The sequence below is a fragment of the Arvicola amphibius genome, chromosome 8 (genome assembly GCF_903992535.2).
Source record: "Arvicola amphibius chromosome 8, mArvAmp1.2, whole genome shotgun sequence".
NCBI lineage: Eukaryota > Metazoa > Chordata > Mammalia > Rodentia > Cricetidae > Arvicola > Arvicola amphibius.
In genome coordinates, this window is record NC_052054.1 from 46286457 (window position 1) to 46307543 (window position 21087).

A 21087-nucleotide genomic window follows, 5' to 3' on the forward strand; every position below is an offset into this window, starting at 1 on the left:
TTAATTAATACAGTTTCTGTGTGGTTATTATTATTTTTTTTTTTTTTTTGGTCTGGGAAGCCGGGAATGAACAAGCGATCTCCCACTACATATGTCAGTCTTTTTTCTAAAACTAGCCTGAAAGAAATCTATTCTAGTTTGCTTCTCTGTTAATGCAATAAACACGACTGAAAGCAACTTAGGAAAGAAAGGGTTTGTTTGGCTTACAGGTTCCAGCCTGCCACCAAGGGTATCCAAGACAGGAACTCATGGCAGGAACCTGAAGACAGAAGCTGAAACAAAGACGACAGAGGAAGGCTGCTTTCCAGCTTGCTCTCCAGGGCTGGCTCAGGTTGCTGCTTATATCACCTAAGACCTGCCCAGAAGTGGTACAGTGGGCTGGACCCTCCCACATCCGTCATCAATCAGTCAGTTTTACCTACAGCAGAATCTCATGAGCACAGTTTTCAGTAGAGGGTTGTTCCCTCTTCCAAGCGACTAGTTCGATCTAACTAACCAGCACAAAGTCTCCTCTATGTTGAAGGCTTGAATTCGTCAATTCATTATTTAATACCTAATTAGCATCTACTAAGTGCCTATTTTTCCCTACCCTTATATACTGGGAATGTAATAACAAATCCTTCCGGTCAGAGAACTCTCATTTGTCTACAAGGAATTTTATAAATTAAAGTGCCCTGGGTTCCGGGACCAGGTTGAGAATTGCTGAGGGAAAGGAATTGTGTCTTCTAAAGTATTATTTAGAAAGTCAGATCTCAGCATCCCAAACGCCCCCAGCCTCAGACCTAAATCCAACTCTTGCTACTGTATCTTTTCACTGTATTTTTGTTATACACTACTCCCCAGCTAACTGTATCTTTTTTTCACTGTATTTTGTTTTCTACTGCTCCCCAGTTAACATCACTGCCCTACACCAGTTTTGAGAAACATCTGGTACATAGTAGGGCTTTTGTGGCCAAGGCATAACTGAACAAAAGGCAAATTTTTGTTTTTACAAATGAGATCAATACTAGTCCATGACTTTGAAACTTATGTTACACGGTTATGTGTCTCAGCTTCAAATACAGTTGTGAAGGCTTAATCCATGCTCTTGTTACAGATACCAGTCCACACATGGGATAGTTAGTTACAGAGTTGACCTGTGAGCTCCTTAGTCTAAAAGAATCCAGGCATTGCCGAGAAGACCTGCTTTCGGTCTAGTTAGAAGGAAAAGCATCTGGAAATTCAGCTACAGGTACAGGGCTGCTTCGGGGTGTGGAAGGAATCTTTAATTTGTTTAGATTTCCTGCCCTTGCTTGGTGAGATTTGTCGTTCCTGCATTTGAAAGTCTGTAAAGGTTTAGATTTATTCTCTAATGGGACCAAGACTGAAATCCTGAAAACCCCTACCTACTCAATACCAAGAAATATCTTTTAAATGAGTCGCGTGAGCTATCTCAAGGTTGGTGGGTTTGCGCCCCGAAACTTTCCCTCGGACTCGCGGCGCCCCCAGAAGAATCGTTGCATGACAGGCCTGAGGCTTAACTGGGAGCAGCCCATGCTTAGCTTCAGTGCAGCATCCTGGGCGGAGCGGGGCGGGGCGGGGCGGGGCCAGCGAGCCTCGGAGCGGGCGGCTGTGGTGTCCATAGAGTGTGGTGTGCAGGATGCTCTGGGTCCGTGGCAGCGTCCTGCGCTGGGGCTTGGAGTTCACCGTCCGACGCGCCCCTCAAACTGTCCCGAGTTGGCCGGGATGGGGTCCCCGGGCCGCGAGTCACCCCTGTAGCTCCAGCAGCCAGAACCCCAGGGGTTCTGAGCCCCCAGGTTAGAGTAGGGAAAAGCTGGGAGGAAGAAGGCTGCGAGAGGGTGGGCCAGGGGCTCAGACTGGAGGGTTCAGGTTTGCAGATGCACTGTACTTCTGATCTGCCTATCGCTTTCGCTTCAGAGACGGTTCACAGGATCCCCGCCCAGTACAAGCCTTCTCAATTCGACAAGAAAATCCTGCTGTGGACCGGGCGTTTCAAATCCATAGATGAGATCCCGCCCCTAGTACCGTAAGTGTGAATGGGGTCCTTGACTGGGTTTCAGCCCCTGGGAAGACTCGAAGCTCGGGAGGGACAGAGACTGCAGACGCTGAATGAAAACCCGGGAATTTAGCGGGCAGTTCCCACCCAGACTTGTAGACACGGGTTCCTGAAGAGCTCTGAGCAGGCTGAGCAGCGGAGTACTGTGATGGTTACCAAGAACACGACAGGATACAGAATTGAGGAAGACATATTTCTGAGCATGTCTGTGAGGAATTACTAAATTAGGTTAATCGATGTGGGAAGATTAACCGGTGGTGGTGGTGGTGGCGGCGGCGGCGGCGGCGGCGGCGGAGAGGGGGTGGGGCGGCGGGGGCGGTCCTGAACGGAATTAAAGAGCTTGACTTTCCATTACCATTACATACATGGCCATCACAACTACAAACACCGCGCTTAACTCCATGATAGACTACATCCTCACTCTTTCCACACCACACCACAATGACAGACTGTGAAGCAAAGCAAACACATTCTTAATTTGCCTTTGTCAAGGTACTTTATTACAGCAATGACCAAAGTAAAGTTAGTTAAACTAGAACCTGGGTGGTGGTGGCTGGGATGATAGAGACCTAGAGAGGCCCATGTCAGGGGATGTTTTCTTACTGCTCCATACAAGGAAAGAGTCCTTATAAGACTTTTGACTACTGGAGAGTAGCCATCTGGTACCAAGTTTCCTGGCCCTGGGATGCTAGGCAACTTCAGCATGGTTGGTCTCATCCTAAACGGCTTGAGTGAAATGGAAGTGGCAAATCGTGTGGGTTGGGAAAACGCACACTCAGTAACTCAGTGTGACGCAATGAAACTTGCTCTTTGAGCAATAGTATAAAAAATGTGAAAATCTGAAATCAACTTAAATATATTTTCTAATATTATAAACAAATTTTATTCTTGACATATACAGACTCCAAACTGTTGAAAACATGAGTCTCAGAAAAATTTGAGGACAAGTTCTACTTACTAAAATATAATATTTTAGAGTCAAAAATGTAGAAAGAATATAAGTAGTACAAGAAATAAAATTCCACCCTCAGTTGGTTTGAATTTTGATATCCACCATTATAACAGATTAAGAATGTAAAGAATCTGCAATGTTGCAAGTTAATTTCCAACAGAATAAATTTCTCTATATTGCATGATCACAGCTGAACGTGGGGAAAGGTCCATTTCACAGAGACAATTTAATTCCCCCAGGATCACCGTCAACAGAAATAACATATACAGGAGCATTTCACAATGAATAAGACACTTATAACAAGCACTGTAATTTTGAGCTCAGAGTATGTGTATATGTTTTCAGTTTTATTTTTTTATAATTTTTGAAAGTTTTGCTATTTAGGAGGGACATTCTATTAAGATGTTATGCTTACAGCATAAGGAATGTTATTCTCTATGCTTTTAACGGACAAATAGTTACTAGAAGACCTGCAGTTTTTGCACTGCACGCTAATTTTGTTTACAGTAACCGTGCCTTTTCTTTTGTTTTTAATTACTAAACTAGTTCTGTGTGCCGGATCACAGCTACATAAATAAGTTTAAAATTATCACATCTTTTAGGCTTCATCTGGAAAAAGAGCCAGCAACAAATACAATCTAATAACGTCTCCTTGGACACTAATTGAACCTGTTTGCAATTGATGTTTTAAGCTTTTAAATTAATTAATGCCTAAAGTATAACAAAAACAGGCTACTGTACTTTTTGTGACTTTTTTTCCAAATTGTGAAAGAGTTAAAGTTTTCCTTTTCAAGAGAAATTTAACACATCTTTATGAATTTTTTAAAAAACGTAACTGCGTTATAATTAATCATAAATAAACTTTCTACTAGATAAGAATGCCAGTCAATATTTTCCAGAGTCAAGAACCTTATGCATATCGATAAATTGCCAGTTAATTGTCATAGCAAACTGGTAAGGTTTTGTTTCAATATAAAAGTGCCCAAAGTTTGATTCTCATTGTATCAGTAGTGTTGCAAAAATCCAAGGTAATTGTACTATGTGTGCTTGCATGTAGCTAGTCTTGTTGGAGAATAAGGTAGGACGGGGCAAGAAGAAACTGAGGCTCTTGAAAGAAAATGTGGAGAGTGGTTTTAAATATAAGCTGTTTAAAATAGTTTCAATTATTCTATCCTAGTTCAGAAATAACAAATCATTGCCAAACAATGCATACTAGTAGTTTTATCTTGATCAATTAGAAACCAAATGTTTTACACTCGTTTCATAGGGGCTACCTCTAGTTTAAGATTGAAATCTGAATAAATGTATGCCAATTTGAAATTGGTAAGACAAATGGGCTAGCATTTGTTACGGCTATGGTTTGCATTTGGGAAAATAGTTGGGCTATTCGATCATTATGATCATCAGGAAGCTGGATTGCTTTAATATTAGCAAATATTAAAGTATCAACAAATATTCTAAATGATTAACAAAATGCCCATTTCGTTTTAGGCCTGAAATGATAGACGTTGCCAGAAACAAAGCTCGAGTGAAAACGTGTTACATAATGATCGGGCTCACCATCATTGCCTGCTTTGCTGTGATTGTGTCTGCCAAAAGGGTGAGTGCCTCCCTGAACTCGATACCCAGTGGTGGTGGGCGGGGGAAGAGGGGCCCTTGTCTATCTTCTGGAGGTCCAGGGTTCAGTCTAAGCTCATGGGATAGGGAGAGAAACAAGACTAGTTACAAGAAATGTTATAGGCCTTGTTATGAATTCAGGAGTTGACTATGCTGTAAAAACAAATTCATCTTTGGATCCTGGCTCTATTTGCATGTATATAATAGTCACAAATCTGTTCATAAAAATTTGGATCCAAAATTAATTGATCAAGAGAGACAAAACGTTTTTTTTCCAATTGTAAAATAACAAGGAGTAGTTTAAAATCTGCGTAAGATCTCTGCTGTGTGAAAGTAAGACAGACGAGCTCGTTATCCGAATCACTAAGTAGCAGTTGCATAGACTTAGGAGACAAATGTCCTGATTGGAAGTGACTTTTGGGGTTGAGTATGAGCTGTTCTTTGCCATCTCCCATGCACACTTCCTGTTTAATATCTATAAAGAGAAGTGGAGAGATGACCATTTCACATTCTGTACTCTGCCTCTAACCTTCCTGTCTCCGGATCCTCTGAGCCTTTTTATTTTATTTTATTTTTACCATGAGCAGCTTCCACAATACTGACAGATGCTCTAAGACTCCATCTGGGAGCTGCCTCTAGACACACTCTACCTCATTTGTCCCCTGTGGCTGGACTGGTTAGAGCTGGCTGGGTAGCCTGACCTCAGTATCCTCCCTTCTGGGGTATTTCAGCAGCTGTCATTCCTCCTTCTTTTGGAGTGGCAGGCATGCAACAGACTTCAAAGCTTGGATTTCTTTTTTAAAGTTTTGTATATGTATACGGTGTGATCAGAGTCACCCTCTTTTACCCTCTGGAATCTTTCCTTTCACTCTGAACCCCATCTTATTCCCACCTAGCCATGGCTACACCATTATAGGAGAGAACATGACACCCTCAATTCTTTACTCTTCGGTTTTCAAATGTCTGAGTCTCCTAACCTTGGGCAAGGACCAGGTGTCATTAACTTAGTAATGGCACACTAACCATTGGGGTTAACTTACCCCTAAAATGTGCTCCGCTCCTCAGAGGAGATACTTCAGAACCATACTGATTGGGCTTAATATTCAAAAGTGAACAAAGAAATCTAAACCATTTCATTTTTAGCCTGTCCTAGATAATTGCTTGCCAAACTGACATTTCTGTTGTTTCTAGAACTCTTTTAATGGGAACTATATCCCCCCCCCCTTTTTTTTAAGACAGAGTTTCTCCGTGTAGCACTGGCTGTCATGGAACTCACTCTGTAGACCAAGCTGGCCCCAAACTCAAAGGCTGTGATTAAAGATACGTGCTACCACTGCCTGGCATGTATTCTGCTCTAAACGATGAAAACTAGGGCTTTTTGTTTGTTTTGTTTTTAAATCAAACAAATGGCCCCCTTCTTGCCAGTCTCTCAGGCTGGTGCAGCTTATTTCATACCTTTCCTGACTCCTTCAGCTTCCCGTTCACAGCTCAGCTCCACAGTCAAGACTCCAAACATGTGCTCACTCCTTTGTGTGAGTAGTTAAAGTCCCAGTCCACAGCTGTCATGGTAGTGTTTTCCCGAATGTCCTCTGGCTGAAACCATTCCCATCCAGCCTTGCATCTTTCTCCCATCCCCTGCCAGCACAAGCCTTGGGTTTCATTCATTCCTAGAACCCGAGGACCTCCCTTTTGGGCTTGAATGTTGGAAAATATTTCAACATATGTTTTAGCCAACACACATGTCTATTTAAACTAAGAGAGGTGGCAGCTGATTCCTGGTATCAACTATCCAATTGACTAGAAACCTAGAATCTTAGGTGATTTCCACCATAACATTGAGCCTTTTTTCTTTTTCTTTTTTCCTTTTCTTTCTTTCTTTCTTTCTTTCTTTCTTTCTTTCTTTCTTTCTTTTTTTCTTTTCTTTCTTTCTTCTGCTCCTCCTCCTCCTCCTCCTCCTCCTCCTCCTCCTCTTCTTCTTCTTCTTCTTCATCTTCTTCTTCTTCTTCTTCCTCTCTCTCTCTCTCTCTCTCTCTCTCTCTCTCTCTCTCTCTCTCTCTCTCTCTCCCTCTCCCTCTCCCTCTCTCTCTCCCTCTCCCTCTCCCTCTCCCTCTCTCTCTCTCTCTCTGGATACTGTGAGAGTTACTTAAGGTACCTTTTTCCCCTTTTCACTTAACAAAGGCGTTCCCATAGAACAATGATGTAAGTTCTTTTAAAAGTCATGTTGTGTTTTATTTTTAGGCTGTAGAACGACATGAGTCCTTAACAAGTTGGAATCTGGCAAAGAAAGCCAAGTGGCGTGAAGAAGCTGCACTGGCTGCACAGGCTAAGGCTAAATGATGCTTAAGTGTCAAAGTACTCACTCAGATGCCATTACTATTATTAGCAATAATAAAAGATTGATAAAATATTTGCTATGGTTTTATTTTGGTAACAAAAACACTAAGATCTTCTTAATGTTGTAGTAAACATTTACTAACACCCATTAAAAAATTGATTACAAAAGTATAAGTGTCTTGGTAGATTTTTACACAGCAAACAGAAGGCAAAGGGACACTAAACCACGCAAGCATATGACTCCGGCAGGCCTTTCCCTTCTCTCCCGAATTTCTCTGTCTTGCTAAAAAACCACTAGATTGCTTTCCCAAATCTAACCATCAAGGTCTATTCCCTTATTTTGCCACTTTCTCCTTCTAAGGCTGACACCAAGGTCCAGAAATTAAAAATCCTCTTTGGTTTATCTAACACGTCCAATTAAAATTAAATGTGTCATCCTAACATGGGGTTTCCCCCTCTATCTTTATAAACCTTCATTTATCTATGTCCCATATCTGTCTAGAGACATTTTTTGTCCCTCTGGGACGAATATTTCTTTCCCCTTTCCCTTGTCCCCTTCTCCTCTCTAGTTCCCTATCCACTTTACCACCATGTCTTAGACCATTCTAACACAGACCTTCCCTTTTCCTTCCCTTAAAAATTACACCAGCAAGGTTATTTGCTGATGGTTTTCTGCCTGAGTCAGAAAGCAGCCACTTCAGCTTTTCTTCCCACTTAATAAAGGATCTCTCTGGGGAAACTGGTGTTTGGGTGTGGTTTGTGGCAAATCTGGGGTCTGGGAGTAAGCCCCTGCTGTTAGGGAAGGCGGGGGTTGGGGGGTGGGGGTGATCTTCTTCAGGTGGAAGCTCCAACTGAGTGCAGTCCTGTGATATGGACACAGCCGTGACAAAGACCCCAGCCCTTGAACCCATGGGAAATTAGCAAAGCTGTTTCCCATCTGGCTGGGCTTGAAATTGGGAAAAGCTTCTTCCTCTGATCCAAGTGCCAGTGTTTACAGAGGCCTGATCAGTGTGTACAAACACTAGCAACTGCAGCTTCCTCCTCCCGGATGTTTACAATTCAAGACAGCCTGCCAACTGACACCTCCTATGGAGGCTAGCTTATGGCTCCCTCTGTGCTGTATATAATAAACGGGGTGTGGTGGTGGTAGTAGTGCGATTCATCAGTGTGCACACTGCACCTGAATTTATTCTAGAGCGTGCCTGTCCTTTCTGTATTTCCTTGTTGTCAGAACCAGGTTTCCAGATCCAAACTCCACTGGTTATGCTCGCTGCCCAAAATAAAATCAACAGAACTCCAGAAGTCTACTCGCTCCCAACGTGGGACACTGAAAAGGTAACCATTGCTCTAGGTTTCCCTGTGGATTAGTTTTACTTGCTTTTGAACTTTAGATGGAATCAAACAGCATGCAGCTGGTGTATGGGCTCTTACCATTACATTATGACGTTCACGCATAAAGTGTATAGCTACATTCTTCCTTGTATTGCTAACTTTCACCCATCAATGGTACCTCATGTATGTAACCAGAGCACTGTGCTGACTGAGGCAGTATTCCCGTGAGGTCACAGATAGCCTGGACTACAGTGTGAGACCTTGTCTCTAAACAAAGAAACAAAAACACCAATACTAATTTTCAACCCAAGGTCTCTAGAATTTGGTACCTGGATAGTCCCTTTGGTTATAATTTCCTAGCTGACAAAAAGTCTAAGAATTATTCCAGAATTTATTTTATTGATGAAGTATTAAAACAGCAATTTAAAAGTGATTTTAAAAATAGAAAAGGAGTCGGGCAGTGGTGGCACACACCTTTAATTCTAGCACTTGGGAGGCAGAAGCAGGTGGATCTCTGTGAGTTCGAGGCCAGGCTGGTCTACAGTGTGAGATCTAGGACAGCCAGGACTACATAGACTGACCCTGCCTCAAAACAAACAAACAAACAAACCATTAAAAAATAAAAAAGGAAAAAGTGTGTCAATCGCCTTCAAATGTTTTAAAAAATATGCATCTTGGGGCTGGAGAGATGGCTCAGAGGTTAAGAGCACTGGCTGCTTTTTCAGAGGTCCTGAGTTCAATTCCCAGCAACCACACGGTGGCTCACAACCTCTTCTGGCGGGCAGGCAGACATGTAGGCAGAACATTGCATACATAATAAATTAATTTTAAAAATTCTGCTAAAAAATTATGTATCTTGCCCTACATGCTCTTTATTTAGCATGTACTTTTTAATCATTAGGGTTTTTTAGCTTTACAAACTGCTTTTCTTACAAAAAATATAGAATGCCTTAATAAATATGCAGCATAGCAAAAAAACCCAACAAACAAACAACAACAACAAAAGAAACAAACCAAAAACAAAAAACACCAAACAAACAAACAAACCTTCCAAACCTAGAAACTAAAAAAATTAAAGGCAGAAACTTCAATAAATGAAACCAGACAAATCAATGTAACCAAATTATCTCAGAATAAATGAGATAAAAAGACAAGATGCAAGAAAAAAGTATTACAACTGCAAGTGAGACAGAAGCCTACTTTCCAGCTGTGAAGAGAACACAGTGGACTGGTGCCACTTACAGCCAAAACGGAGGAACAAGGACTCAATTTGAACTCTAGCATAAAACGTCAGAGAAAAATGTGAACGAGCAGTCATTTGCAAAATCACAGGGACCTATGACTGCCCTATTTGCCTTCCTACGGAGTTTAAAGACAGCCAGCTAGGTAGGGAACCCCTGAAATCTGAGTTAAAAGCCAAGACAGGCAGAGCTCTGTCCCCTTATGCCAGTCGTAGTAGGTAGGCATAAGGGGACATGGTTTCACAGAGGAAGCAGTTTCCAGTCTTCAGTTAAACTGAGCAGGTGTAGTTACTATCCAAGCCCATCAAAACAACCCCTAGGAAGGGCAGGTAAGGGAAAACAATCCTTAGAACTCACCCGTGGCTGGGCCAGTCAGCCTTGTAATTCACAGGCTATGGGAGATGCTGAGACCAGCATTGATAGCAGCAAAGGTTGTCCTAACAATCGCTTTACAAATGTTTAAACAAGCTTGGAAAAAAAAAGAAAAAGAAAAAAAGAAAAAGAAAAATCAATTATTTTTTTGCCTATGTAACTTAATTGTAGGCTGTTTCATATCTTGGCTGTTAATCAGTGCGACGATAATAACCCAAGGTGCACCCATCTTTTTGCTGTAGCAGTTTCATTGCTCTGGGATATGTACCAGAAGGGCTCAACTTCATTAGCCATCAGACACACACACATCAAAACAAAGTGAAATACTATCTCCTTCATTAGAATGACTATTAGCAAACAGAAAACAAGATAACAAATGCCATTTAGAATGTGCAAAAGAGAGCCTGTATATACTACTGATGGGAGTAAAATGAGTAACACCAATCTGGAGCAGTGTGCTACCTTCTAAACAACAACAACAACAAAAAAGCAAAACTACCACATGGCATTTGCTCACTTTGCTTGACAATATTTCCATTTTCAAAAGTCTTTTGTGAGATTTAGACTACTGCTGTGGTTTAAATGAGATGTCTAATGTTATTTTGGCATTTAAATACTTGGTCCCAAGTTGGTTTCTGTTTAGGAAGCATAGGAGGTATGGCCTTGCTGGAGGAAGTATGTCACTGGGGATGAATTCTGAGGCTTCAAGACTGGTGTGGAGGTCTCCAATCCCCCTAGAGGTACGAGTCTCCCCTTCTGTAAGTTGACTGGACCATGGCGCTTTATCCTGGCAGTAGAAATGTGTCTAGTACAGCAACCTACTATGCTTATGCACCTAAACATCTCATTAAAATCACTGTGATAACTGACAGAACTGATTTATGTCTAGCATCCTGCTACTTGTTCTGTTTTCTGTGGGGAGATCCCCCTTTTTTTCCCTTTTTCTGACTGGTTTTGAATGAACTACTTTTTATGTTTCTTGTTTTATAGAAATGGACAGACTCTTAACTGATGGTTGCATCTGTTTTTATTCCATTGGGAACATATAACCTCAGGAATAATAAAGAAAATAAGCACACGTATAAATGCAACTGCAAAACAGTATTTTATTGTGTTTAGTAGCATGTAACATTTCATAATATTGCATAATGCTCAAATGTTTGTTTATTTAGTTAGGTGAAAATCTCCTCATCTCATCTCACTTTCCAATCAGGGGACAACAACCTTTTAGAGCCCTACTATCCTGGCTACTTAACAGCATGTCACATTACAGAAAACATCAGGGCTATGTACTGAAAGGAATAGAAGTTCATTTTATTTCACAGTATCAAATTATGCTGAATTTAGAACAGTAACAAAAATCCACAGACTTTTTAAAGCTTACTTTTCCCATAATACTCCTTAATAAAGAAGAAAAACTATAAAAGCGGAGGTAATAAATTCTTCTTTAGTTCTGCACCCACTGAGTCAATCTTTAACTGCAAACAGTTTTCAGGAACCAAATGAGAAGCTATTTCTGTGCCAGCAGATATACTTTAAAAACAAAAAGCAAAACAAAGCAAAACAAAAAATCCCCTGGTTTTGGTGCTACCAATAAGTGACACATGACACTAACAGTTAAGAACACTAAAAATTAGGTTAGAATAATCTTTCAAATTAAAACTTACAGTAAAAACAACTAAATGAACAGTAAGAACCTAGGGCAGTGCATCAAGTAGTTATAAAACAAGTAAGCATAATTGCATAGTTCAACCAGTAGAAATTCAAGTTCAAGTAAAGTTAACTAAATGGACCAATTTAATTAAATGGACTCTTTCAGGCATTTTTCTTGGGATCTGCATTAATATCATAAGAATTCCCTAAAACACATTTTATTTTATTTGGCACAGAACTTATATAGAAGTGTCACGCATCTTATTAAGTTGTGTCACAGGGGATGATATTATGATGATGGAAACAAATCGGGGGCACTTTACATGGTGCACTTACAAAGCTATCTCTTAGTCCTGGTTCAACAAAAAAGAATTAGACTTAAAGTGGTACCAAGTGCCATACATTCAAATCTAATCAATTATGCAAGATGCAGTTCCAATAAATTAAATGTGTATTTAAATGTTTAAAGTACGATCAAGTTCTGTGCTTAGAAATACATTTGTCCCACTGGCATATTCTAAAATCTCCTTTGCTAGGTCATTTGTTCTATGTATCTCCAAACATTATGTGTGTTCCCATGTATGTGTATGCATGTACGCGCGCACGCGCGCGCGCACACACACACACACACACACACACACACACACACAAGTTTCTTCTGTAAGAGCTATTTTTTCGAAGATTTGGCTTAGAGATTTGTTATAGTGACTACTGGGTTGTCAAAGCAGGCACAGCTGGCTAGGTTTGAAGTATGCTGCATCAACAAGTTCAATTAACTGATTACAAAGAACTGAATACCCTGTCACCATACACTTATAAACATCGGCACCATAAAATAGTGTTTATGTGATAAATTCACCCATAAGCTTGGTAATATTTATATCACTACCCTGTTTCTTTGAATGTATATAATGTAATAGGAAAACTTTTTATATTTAACTCTGTAACTTCCATTATAATAAAAAGGACACAGACACAATCTTCTACTTAATAGTATAAAAAGACTGACAGATGCAGTCAGCCCTATGGATGGAAACTATTTAAACCTGGATTTCATGGTTGTAGGGTTTAAGTGTCTTGCTAAAGCTTAGATTCATGATATATAGCTTACAAAGTGTCCTACTATTTAAAAATACTCCCATATACATATTCCTTATGCCACATGCTTCTGATTTCCAGAAGAAAGATTACAAATGCTATCATAAAAGAAACATTTTACAGACTAGACTATGAATCATATCAAAACTGTTTTAGTCTCCATCTTAAAAGAGCTGTAAATCAGGTTTTACATAAGTATTCTTAAGTATATAGCTGGATATATCCATAACCTGCATATAACGATAAATCAAAAGACTGAGTTTGACAATCCCACATCCTCTTAGAAAATTCTACCAAGCACAGTTCTATGGGCATAGTACACACGTAGGTAAATAAATATAAATTTTCTATCAAAATCTTTTAGACTTTTATATTCCAAGAGACTTTTTGCTGTTAACTCATAAAACACAAATTCAGACTGACCAATCTGATAAAGGTCATCTAGCACATAGTTCATAATAAGTAGCAGTATCACCTGCTGTTCATTACTAAAAGGGAATATTCCTAATGTGGACTTCTACACATTAAACAATCCTTAGCAGTTTTCATTAGTATCACTCATTTAGTCGAAACATTAAATGCATTTAACAAAATTCAGTACATAACTTTGTCATTCAAGTACTCAAGTCCACAACTATACAAAGAATAAAATGTTTCAAAATATTCTGAAAGCTCAGAGGAAACAATTACAGTTTTAAGTAAGTAGCTACTTTAGACTCATCATCACCTCTGTCATGATCCTCTTTAAAATAAAGAGTGAAAATAAACACTATTCCAAAAGGGATAGCATATCTGGATAAAATATAAAATATACTAGACTAGTAGTATTTTATGTGAACAACACAGATATTTAAGTGTTTCATAGGTATACAATGTGATCAACACAAACAGCTTCTCTCTTCATATCTGCCACATTTTAACAATCAGTACACTATTTCTTCTGTTTTATAAATAAATTCTGTATGTTTTCTGTTGCAATTATTTGAAGTATAACCTACAGCACAGTGATTTATAATCTAAAGTAATAAAGATTATCATATTTTAATTCAGCTCTTATATGACTTCATGCTTCTGAAGCTTTTTTGCTTTTATGTTTGCTTCAAGACAGAGGTAGATTTAGTAAAGCCTGGGTACTGCCAGACTTCCTGCCAAAATGCAATTTTCAATATTCACAACACTGCTACTGTGCAGTTTTCAAGGATACTTGAAAAGGTCAGAACCATTATAACACCAAGCCCTCCTTTTCAAGCTTGAGTGAAATAATTGCATAATGAATGTATATTCACAAATAGCTATAAAAGTTTGAACAACAGAATACAAATATAGCTACATCAAAATGAACAACCAAAACACAAACAGAAATCTATTTTAAAAGGGGTATCTGAATGGAAACTTTTGTTTCATTTTTGCTTTTTAAAAGTGCATTGTATTTTTTCTTTTCCATATTACATAAAAATATGTCTCCCAATACTGGCAATGTGGAAAAGAAATCAGAAGCTAGCCACTTCAGTCAGTCATTTTCTTCACCACCTGTTAGAGCTGAAATCCTTCCATTGGTGCCTCCTGTTGCTGAAATACAAACTGTTGCTGGCTTTCATCCACTGTAGGTACAATGCTAGGATCATCATCTTCTACACCAAAATAGTGTTCAATCAGATCAAAAGCCTTTTGATAAATTTCCTGATTTTCATGACTTTGCAGAAACTCAATTTTATCCAAGCCTATCATCACAGAAAGAACACATACAAGAAACAAATTATTATTAGGGCTTCAGTATATATTATATGAAAATAACAAAACAATAGCATCCATTCACTTCAGAAATTTTTCAATTTATTTTTTGCACAAATCAATGAGTTTGCACTTAAGCCATATTCTTTAAGAATGACGAGTATAGGAACCTAGGGATGTAGCTCAGTTGGTAAGAATGCTTGACTAGCACACAGGAAACCATAGATTCAAACATCATTACTGCATAAAACCAGGCAAGTGGTACATGCCTGTAATCCTAGCACTGGGGAAGTAAAGGCAACAGGAGCAGAAGTTCAAGATCATCCTTGACTACACAAAGGGCTCCAGGACAGCCCAGGCTAATGAAATCCAGCCTTTCTAAATAAAAATACATAAATTAGTAAACACTGGGGGAAAGTACAGGGAAGTACAAGGTGAAGACAGACACCAGCTGGGAAGGAAGATGACAAGCTCTAGCCCAGCCTGCCGCTGTGTGTTCTTGACTAAGTCAGGAAGTTCCATTATCTGCACCTGAGTCACAGAAGTCTAGGTTTAGCCTAACTCCACAGACCCTTTCCAGAACAACTATGCTAAATAATGAAGAACCAAAAGAGAAACAAAGCAAATGAACAAAATAAACCATTTTGAACTAGAGGGTTTTGGTATGAAATACATGCAAACTATATTTGAATCCAGGACACTTCACAACAAAATATCATATATAGTTACAGAATGTCCCAAAGTACAACCTATAAATGAACCTTGAGAAAAAAAACTTCATTCTGAAAGGATGAGAGAAATGTGTAGCATCCTATTTTATTGCTTTCAGAAAAAAAATTCTACCCAGATTTGAGTAATGCGAGAATATTTTTCATTCAAAGATGAATTACTTTGGGCCAACCAGATGACTCAGCAGGTAACGGTACTTGCCATACACACCTGGCAGCCCCCAGGAAGTGGAAGGCGAGAACTGACGCCACAAAGCTATCCTCTGACACTCACATGTGCGCTGAGGAACGCATGTCCACAAACGCACCCTAGTGATAAAAACACTTTTTAAAGAAGACTTGACATTGGATATTGTACAGTAAGGAAGCAAAGCAGCCACTGTCTCTGTACACAAACACAGAACACCCCCAAACTCCAGTGTAATCTGGGATTTAAAAGACTGTTCATAAAGAGATACTGATTTTTAACTTTATTTTTTATTTATGTGTATGTGTGTCAGCAAACTTGAATTTATGTGCACCATGTGCATGCAGGAGCCTAAGGAGGTCTGAATCTTTGGATCACCTGGAACAGGAGATTGTGACCTGCCCATGTGGTTACTGGAACAGAATCTGGGTCCTTAGCTAGCATAGCGTGCTGGCTGGATTCTATCAACACGGCACAACCTGAATATATCTGAGAAGGAGAACTACAATTGAGAAAATGCCTCCATAAGATCAGGCTGTGGGCAAGCTTCTGGGCATTTTCTCAATTAGTGATTGATGGAGGAGGGCCCATCCACTATGGGTGGTGCCAACCCTGGGCAGGTAGGTGACCCTGGAGTATATAAGACAGCAGGTTGAGCAAGCCATGGGGAGCCACAGATAATATATATATTTGGAAATAATATATATAAAAAAGTATTCCTCAGGCTTCATTTAAGAATCTTAAGTAAAAGCTTCAATCAATATACAAAAAAAATGAGACTTAATAGAGAACAGTAAATATTCCTATTAATAAATCTTTTAAAATTCAATTTTGGCTCAACTCTACTTTAAAATAAATTCCTTGTGAGTTAAATTTCTTAAGAAGACAAAAAAAGTTGGCTAAGATAAGTTTGGTGGTGTACACCTCTAATCCCAGCACTTGGGAGAGAGAAGCAGGAGGCTCTCTGTGATTAAGCAGCTGGACTACACAGCAAGTTCTAGGATAGCAAGGACCGCACAGGCAGAAGCTGTTGCCCCTCCCCCTGGCCCCCACCAAAGGGAAGGGAAGAAGGGAAAGAGAGAAAAATCTGACCAACAAAAATTACTTTTTTTGCCAGAGGGTAGTGACTGACACATACCTTTAAACCCAGCACCCAGGAGGCAGAGCCAGATGGAGCTCTGTGAGTTTGGGGCCAGCCTGTTCTAAAGAGCAAGTTACACGACAGCCTGAGAAACCATCTCTAAAGAAATGTTTTCACTGAATGTCCATTAGGACAGTGATTTTTGTAAACTTTAAAAGAAATAGATGAAAAAAATAGGAAATAGGAGATGAGACTGAGTCACTTGTTAAATATAAAAAAACTTCAAGAAAAGTTTCATAATAAACCATAAAAAGCAGGGCTACTAAGATGGTAGTAGCTTGATGGCCAGACACTGGCTGTGCAAGGCTGATGACCCAAGTTCAATTGGTAAAGTGTCCTCTGACCTCCACAAAAATGCCATGGCATATGAGCCGTGTACACTAGCCCATACACATAATAATAAGTTAAAAACTTAATTACTATGAAGAAAGTTAAATACAGATCTAAAGTACAATAGTCAATTGTGATTAGGAAATACACTAATACAAGAGAAATAGCACCTTCTTTTTAGTAACTTATTTTTACTTTATACACATTGGCATTTGGCCTGCATGTATGTCTATGATAGGGAATTAGATCAGAGTTATGAGCAGATATATGGGTCCTGGAAGTAGAATTCCAGTCCTCTGAAAGAACTGCTAAGCTCTTAACCACTGAACCATCTGTCTAGCCCAGAAACAGCACTTTCTATTCAAAATAAGCCAAGAAATTAACATAAAAGCAACTAATTGACATCACTTTACCAAAAAAAGGAAATACCAAGTTACAGAAGCCCTTTCACACAGCCAGTGATGCTGCCAATTAAAAGACCTTAGGCAAATGAAATGAGAAGATAAAACAATTTTGTGCCTACAATCCAGCATTTGCATGCCTGAAAATTCATCTGGACATACTGATTCAGCTGGACATGATGATCCATGCTTCTAATCACAACTCCCAGGAAGCTGAGGTGCACAACAATCTGGGTTATACAGTGGGTTCTAGGCCTGTCTCAGCCACACAGCTGACAGTATTAAAAAAAAAAAATCCCAGACCAAACCCAAAACTGCTACCAGTAAATAGAAGAAATAAAATTTCACACAATTTTATGCTTATTTTGGCTTATATAAACCACTAAACAATTTAGAAACTAATTATCAATTATAAGCATGTAGCTAAAACTGCTAAAATATTACTTAAACTATACTTACACATCTATTTGATACCTTATATATCTATTCAATCATGGAGAAATGTACAACACACACTACTTAAATCAATTTAAAGTACTTGTTCAAAAAATATAAAAAGGAAGGTATACAAGGAAAGTTAAATAGTAAAAAGAAAAGTAAACGAAGATGAATTGCTGCAATACGAGTCATGGGCAATTATTTTCAAATATTATACTGCATTTATAATGGAATAAAAACTGATAGAATGAGGGAGGGTGGAGGTGCAGAAGGGGGAGAGGCCTCTTAGAGCAGATCATTATGAATTAACTATAATTACAAACTTTCAACTGCCTGCTTACCATATGCTTCTTCAATGAGAGAACAATATGGGTTGACACTCGTTCCATTCTGCTTAGATTCTTGTTCTCCAAGACGTAAAATATTTTCAAGTCCATTCAAAGCCACTTGAACTATTTTGGAGTCCATGACAGTCAAAAGGTCACAAAGTGGTTTAATGCAGCCCAAGGTTACCAAATACCTTCACCAAAATTTTAAAGAGAAATGGGGGAGGAGGGTTTAAACAAAGTAAATCATAATAAAACAAAACCAGAATGAAATGTTATATAACCAATAATAAAAGTGTTTTTATACACACTTGTTGTTGCTGCTCTTTTTTGAGTCAGGGTCTCACTATGTCACCCTTGCTAGCCTGGAATTTGCTATGTAGGTCAGGCTGGCTTTGAACTCACAGATTTGACTGCCTCTGCCTCCTGAGTGCTGGGATTACAGGGGTATGTCTCTATATCTGGCTTAAATGCAGGAAGTATTTTATTTACATTGCAATCTGCAAACCTTTTTCTCCTGTTATCCAGTGTCCTGTACTTAGCAATAATAGAATTACAAATACTACAAAACGTTTACACACAGACCAGCACTTGGATGATTTTGCAGAGGAGGGTTAGGAATAGTAGGTTCCACCCGTTCTTTCTTAAAAGTGAAACAGTGTGTTCTCTCTTTCCTTCCTCCCTCCTCCTTGGTTTATTCATTGGGAAGGTACAAATGAGAAGGAAAGGAAATACCAAATTAAATCAAAAGATTTCTTACAACAGCAATCACAGCCAATGCTCTAAAACATACATTTCAGAAATTCAAAGGATCTTAAGAAGAAAATAGGCTACCTGGTAAATGTTAACCAGTACTGTTCACAGAAATAGCCCATAATTGCCTAATGCATTACTATTACCTACTTTCCACTTCCTCTAATGTAAGTAAAACACAAAGGGCAGAACAGGCTTTGAAGCCAGATTGCATGGTTTCAAATTCTAATTCCATTTTTAGTTAGTTATGTGCCTTTGAGCTCTCTACCCCACTTTCCCAACAGGAACTAGTTTATAGAAGTTTCTGCTCCTTTGAAAAAGGTGTGTGTGTGTGTGTGTGTGTGTGTTCGGGGTGGCTTAGCACTTGCTGTACAACAGCTACCTGTGTTCATTCTTAGGACCCACAATGAGAAAACTGACCTACAGATTCATCTTCTGGTTTCCCCATATGAACTATGACACACATATACCCATAAGAAAAAAGACGCTATGTACTCAATTTCAAAGTAACTGATCAAAATCATTTCTGAATGAATAATGATCTCAAAGGTAAGAGGTTAAATGAGATAAAAATATATAAAGATTCCAGGACAGGCTCCAAAGCTACAGAGAAACCCTGTCTCGAAAAACCAAAAAAAAATATATATATATATATATATATATATATATATATATATATATATATATAAAGATATCTGGTGTAACCAAAATGACTTAGCTACCAGAACAATAGCTGGCAATAGTAAGTACAACTATTGTGGTGTGCATGCTGAATCTAATCTGAGATTAAGACATTTCTTCCTTTATATGTGGTTACTTTCAGTTTAACTCAGCTAAAAATAACCATAGTAATTAAAAAACACACAACAAAGACTTTTTATTATTGCTTCTATTTATGAACTATATAACAGAAAAGAGGCAGACACAGGTGGTATCTCTATGCAGAGATATGAAGGCTGGCAGTACACATGAAGGTAACGAAAGGCAATGTCTAGCGAGGCACAGGGGCACACTTATAGCCCCAGCACTTAGGATCCTGGCCAAGAAAATAAGTTACAAAAAGAAAGGTGAATAATGAATTAACTGTTAGCATAATAAAGTTACAGATAGTTTATTTTAAAATATTTTCCCCCCAAAGGGCATGGTGGTAAACACCTTTACTCCCAACAATCAGGAGGCAAAATCCAACAGATCTCTCTCTTTGAGTTTAAGATCAGCCTGGTCTACTTAGTAAATTTCAGACAAGATCAAACAACATAGCATGATCCTGTCTCAATATACGTATGTACCTATGTACATACATATATGTATACTTACACACACATATGTATACATATATTTTCAAATATTGTACTGCTTTTGTGGAAAAATGTATGGCATTGAAAAAGGCATACAACAGTGAGAACTTGCCTCTAAAAACCAAAAACAAACAAGATAATGATCTTATGCCTGGTGGATTTAAAATCCCTTTATTCATTAAAATAACATCATAATTTGTATTACTTAATAAAATTTTAAGAGTTACATATTTGTTAGAAAATATTTCTTAAATAGTGACTTCGAGTTTTATGGAAGGATTCTTAAAATGAGAGGGTTATATAGAGAAGTCAAATTTATCTGAGATACAAAGTCTGTCTTTGCTATACAAGTCAAAGTCTGTCTTTGCTATACAAGTCAAAAAGATTGAAGACACATGATACAAAGAGACTAGAATCAATATTTGAAATGACAATTACAAAAAACAGCAGTACCTTATTCTAACTGGGAACCTAATGTTCATTAAGCACTGTCCTGAGCATTTCAAGTGCATACATTTCACTTTTGATACAGTTACTGAATTCATTAACAAGAAGAAACTGGACTAGAAAGGTTAAATGATTCTGTCAAAATTGATCCTCTCAGAAGTTTACCAAAGGATGAGGACTTGATCAGGACCTGGCCAGGCTTACTTAAAGTCATGGACCAATTCTGAATGCTGTCAGTAATATATATAATAAAAGGCATAGATTATTAGCATAGTACAGGAGGACAAGGACAAGTAGTGCATAAAAGTATTACGCTATCTACTGGCAAGACAACAACCAATAGAGAACACCATTAAACAAATGCATATTTTAATTTTACTTTAAACAAGTTGACATTCATATTTGTTACTTCTATATAATGAAGTTAATTTTGTGATTTTAATGCTTGAAACAAATCTAATACCCATGACAATTTATTCTGCAAATCAACAAATTCTTCCCATTCGAAATTCTAATCTCTACCAAGGAAGATGGGTTAACTTTCACTTAAGCAAAATAATAAAAGAAACCAAATGAAAAGATACAACAAATGCTGTCTTTCATGTTAATGCATGTCAAACAGACCTAAAAATGTTAGTTTCATCAATCAATA

The 21087-nt window shown here is 38.5% G+C and overlaps 2 protein-coding genes across 4 annotated transcripts in view; one reads left to right on the forward strand and one right to left on the reverse strand.

Moving 5' to 3' along the window:
• Positions 1 to 1639: 1639 nt before the first annotated feature.
• Positions 1640 to 6991, forward strand: Fam162b (family with sequence similarity 162 member B). Its single transcript, XM_038338358.1, has 4 exons — positions 1640 to 1796; positions 1918 to 2026; positions 4500 to 4608; positions 6864 to 6991. Exons 1-4 carry the CDS (start codon positions 1640 to 1642, stop codon positions 6960 to 6962), a joined length of 474 nt encoding a protein of 157 aa, XP_038194286.1. The 3' UTR covers positions 6963 to 6991.
• Positions 6992 to 10990: 3999 nt separating this feature from the next.
• The window catches only part of Kpna5 (karyopherin subunit alpha 5), a 49141-nt gene continuing 39044 nt past the window's right edge, over positions 10991 to 21087 (reverse strand). For all 3 annotated transcript variants that reach the window (XM_038340006.2, XM_038340005.2, XM_038340007.2), the window contains exons 13-14: positions 17953 to 18131; positions 10991 to 14376 (exon numbers count right to left, since the gene is read on the reverse strand). In XM_038340006.2, the coding sequence (XP_038195934.1) occupies positions 14189 to 14376; positions 17953 to 18131 (367 nt within the window). In that variant the 3' untranslated portion in view covers positions 10991 to 14188. The remainder of the gene's footprint in view (positions 14377 to 17952; positions 18132 to 21087) is intronic.

Excerpts from the sequence above, each read along its gene's own strand:
- Fam162b (XM_038338358.1), top strand. The coding sequence starts at position 1,640 with ATGCTCTGGGTCCGTGGCAGCGTCCTGCGCTGGGGCTTGGAGTTCACC. Across the intron at positions 1,797-1,917 it reads CAGGGGTTCTGAGCCCCCAG|AGACGGTTCACAGGATCCCC; the intron begins GTTAGAGTAGGG and ends CTTTCGCTTCAG. Across the intron at positions 2,027-4,499 it reads GAGATCCCGCCCCTAGTACC|GCCTGAAATGATAGACGTTG; the intron begins GTAAGTGTGAAT and ends ATTTCGTTTTAG.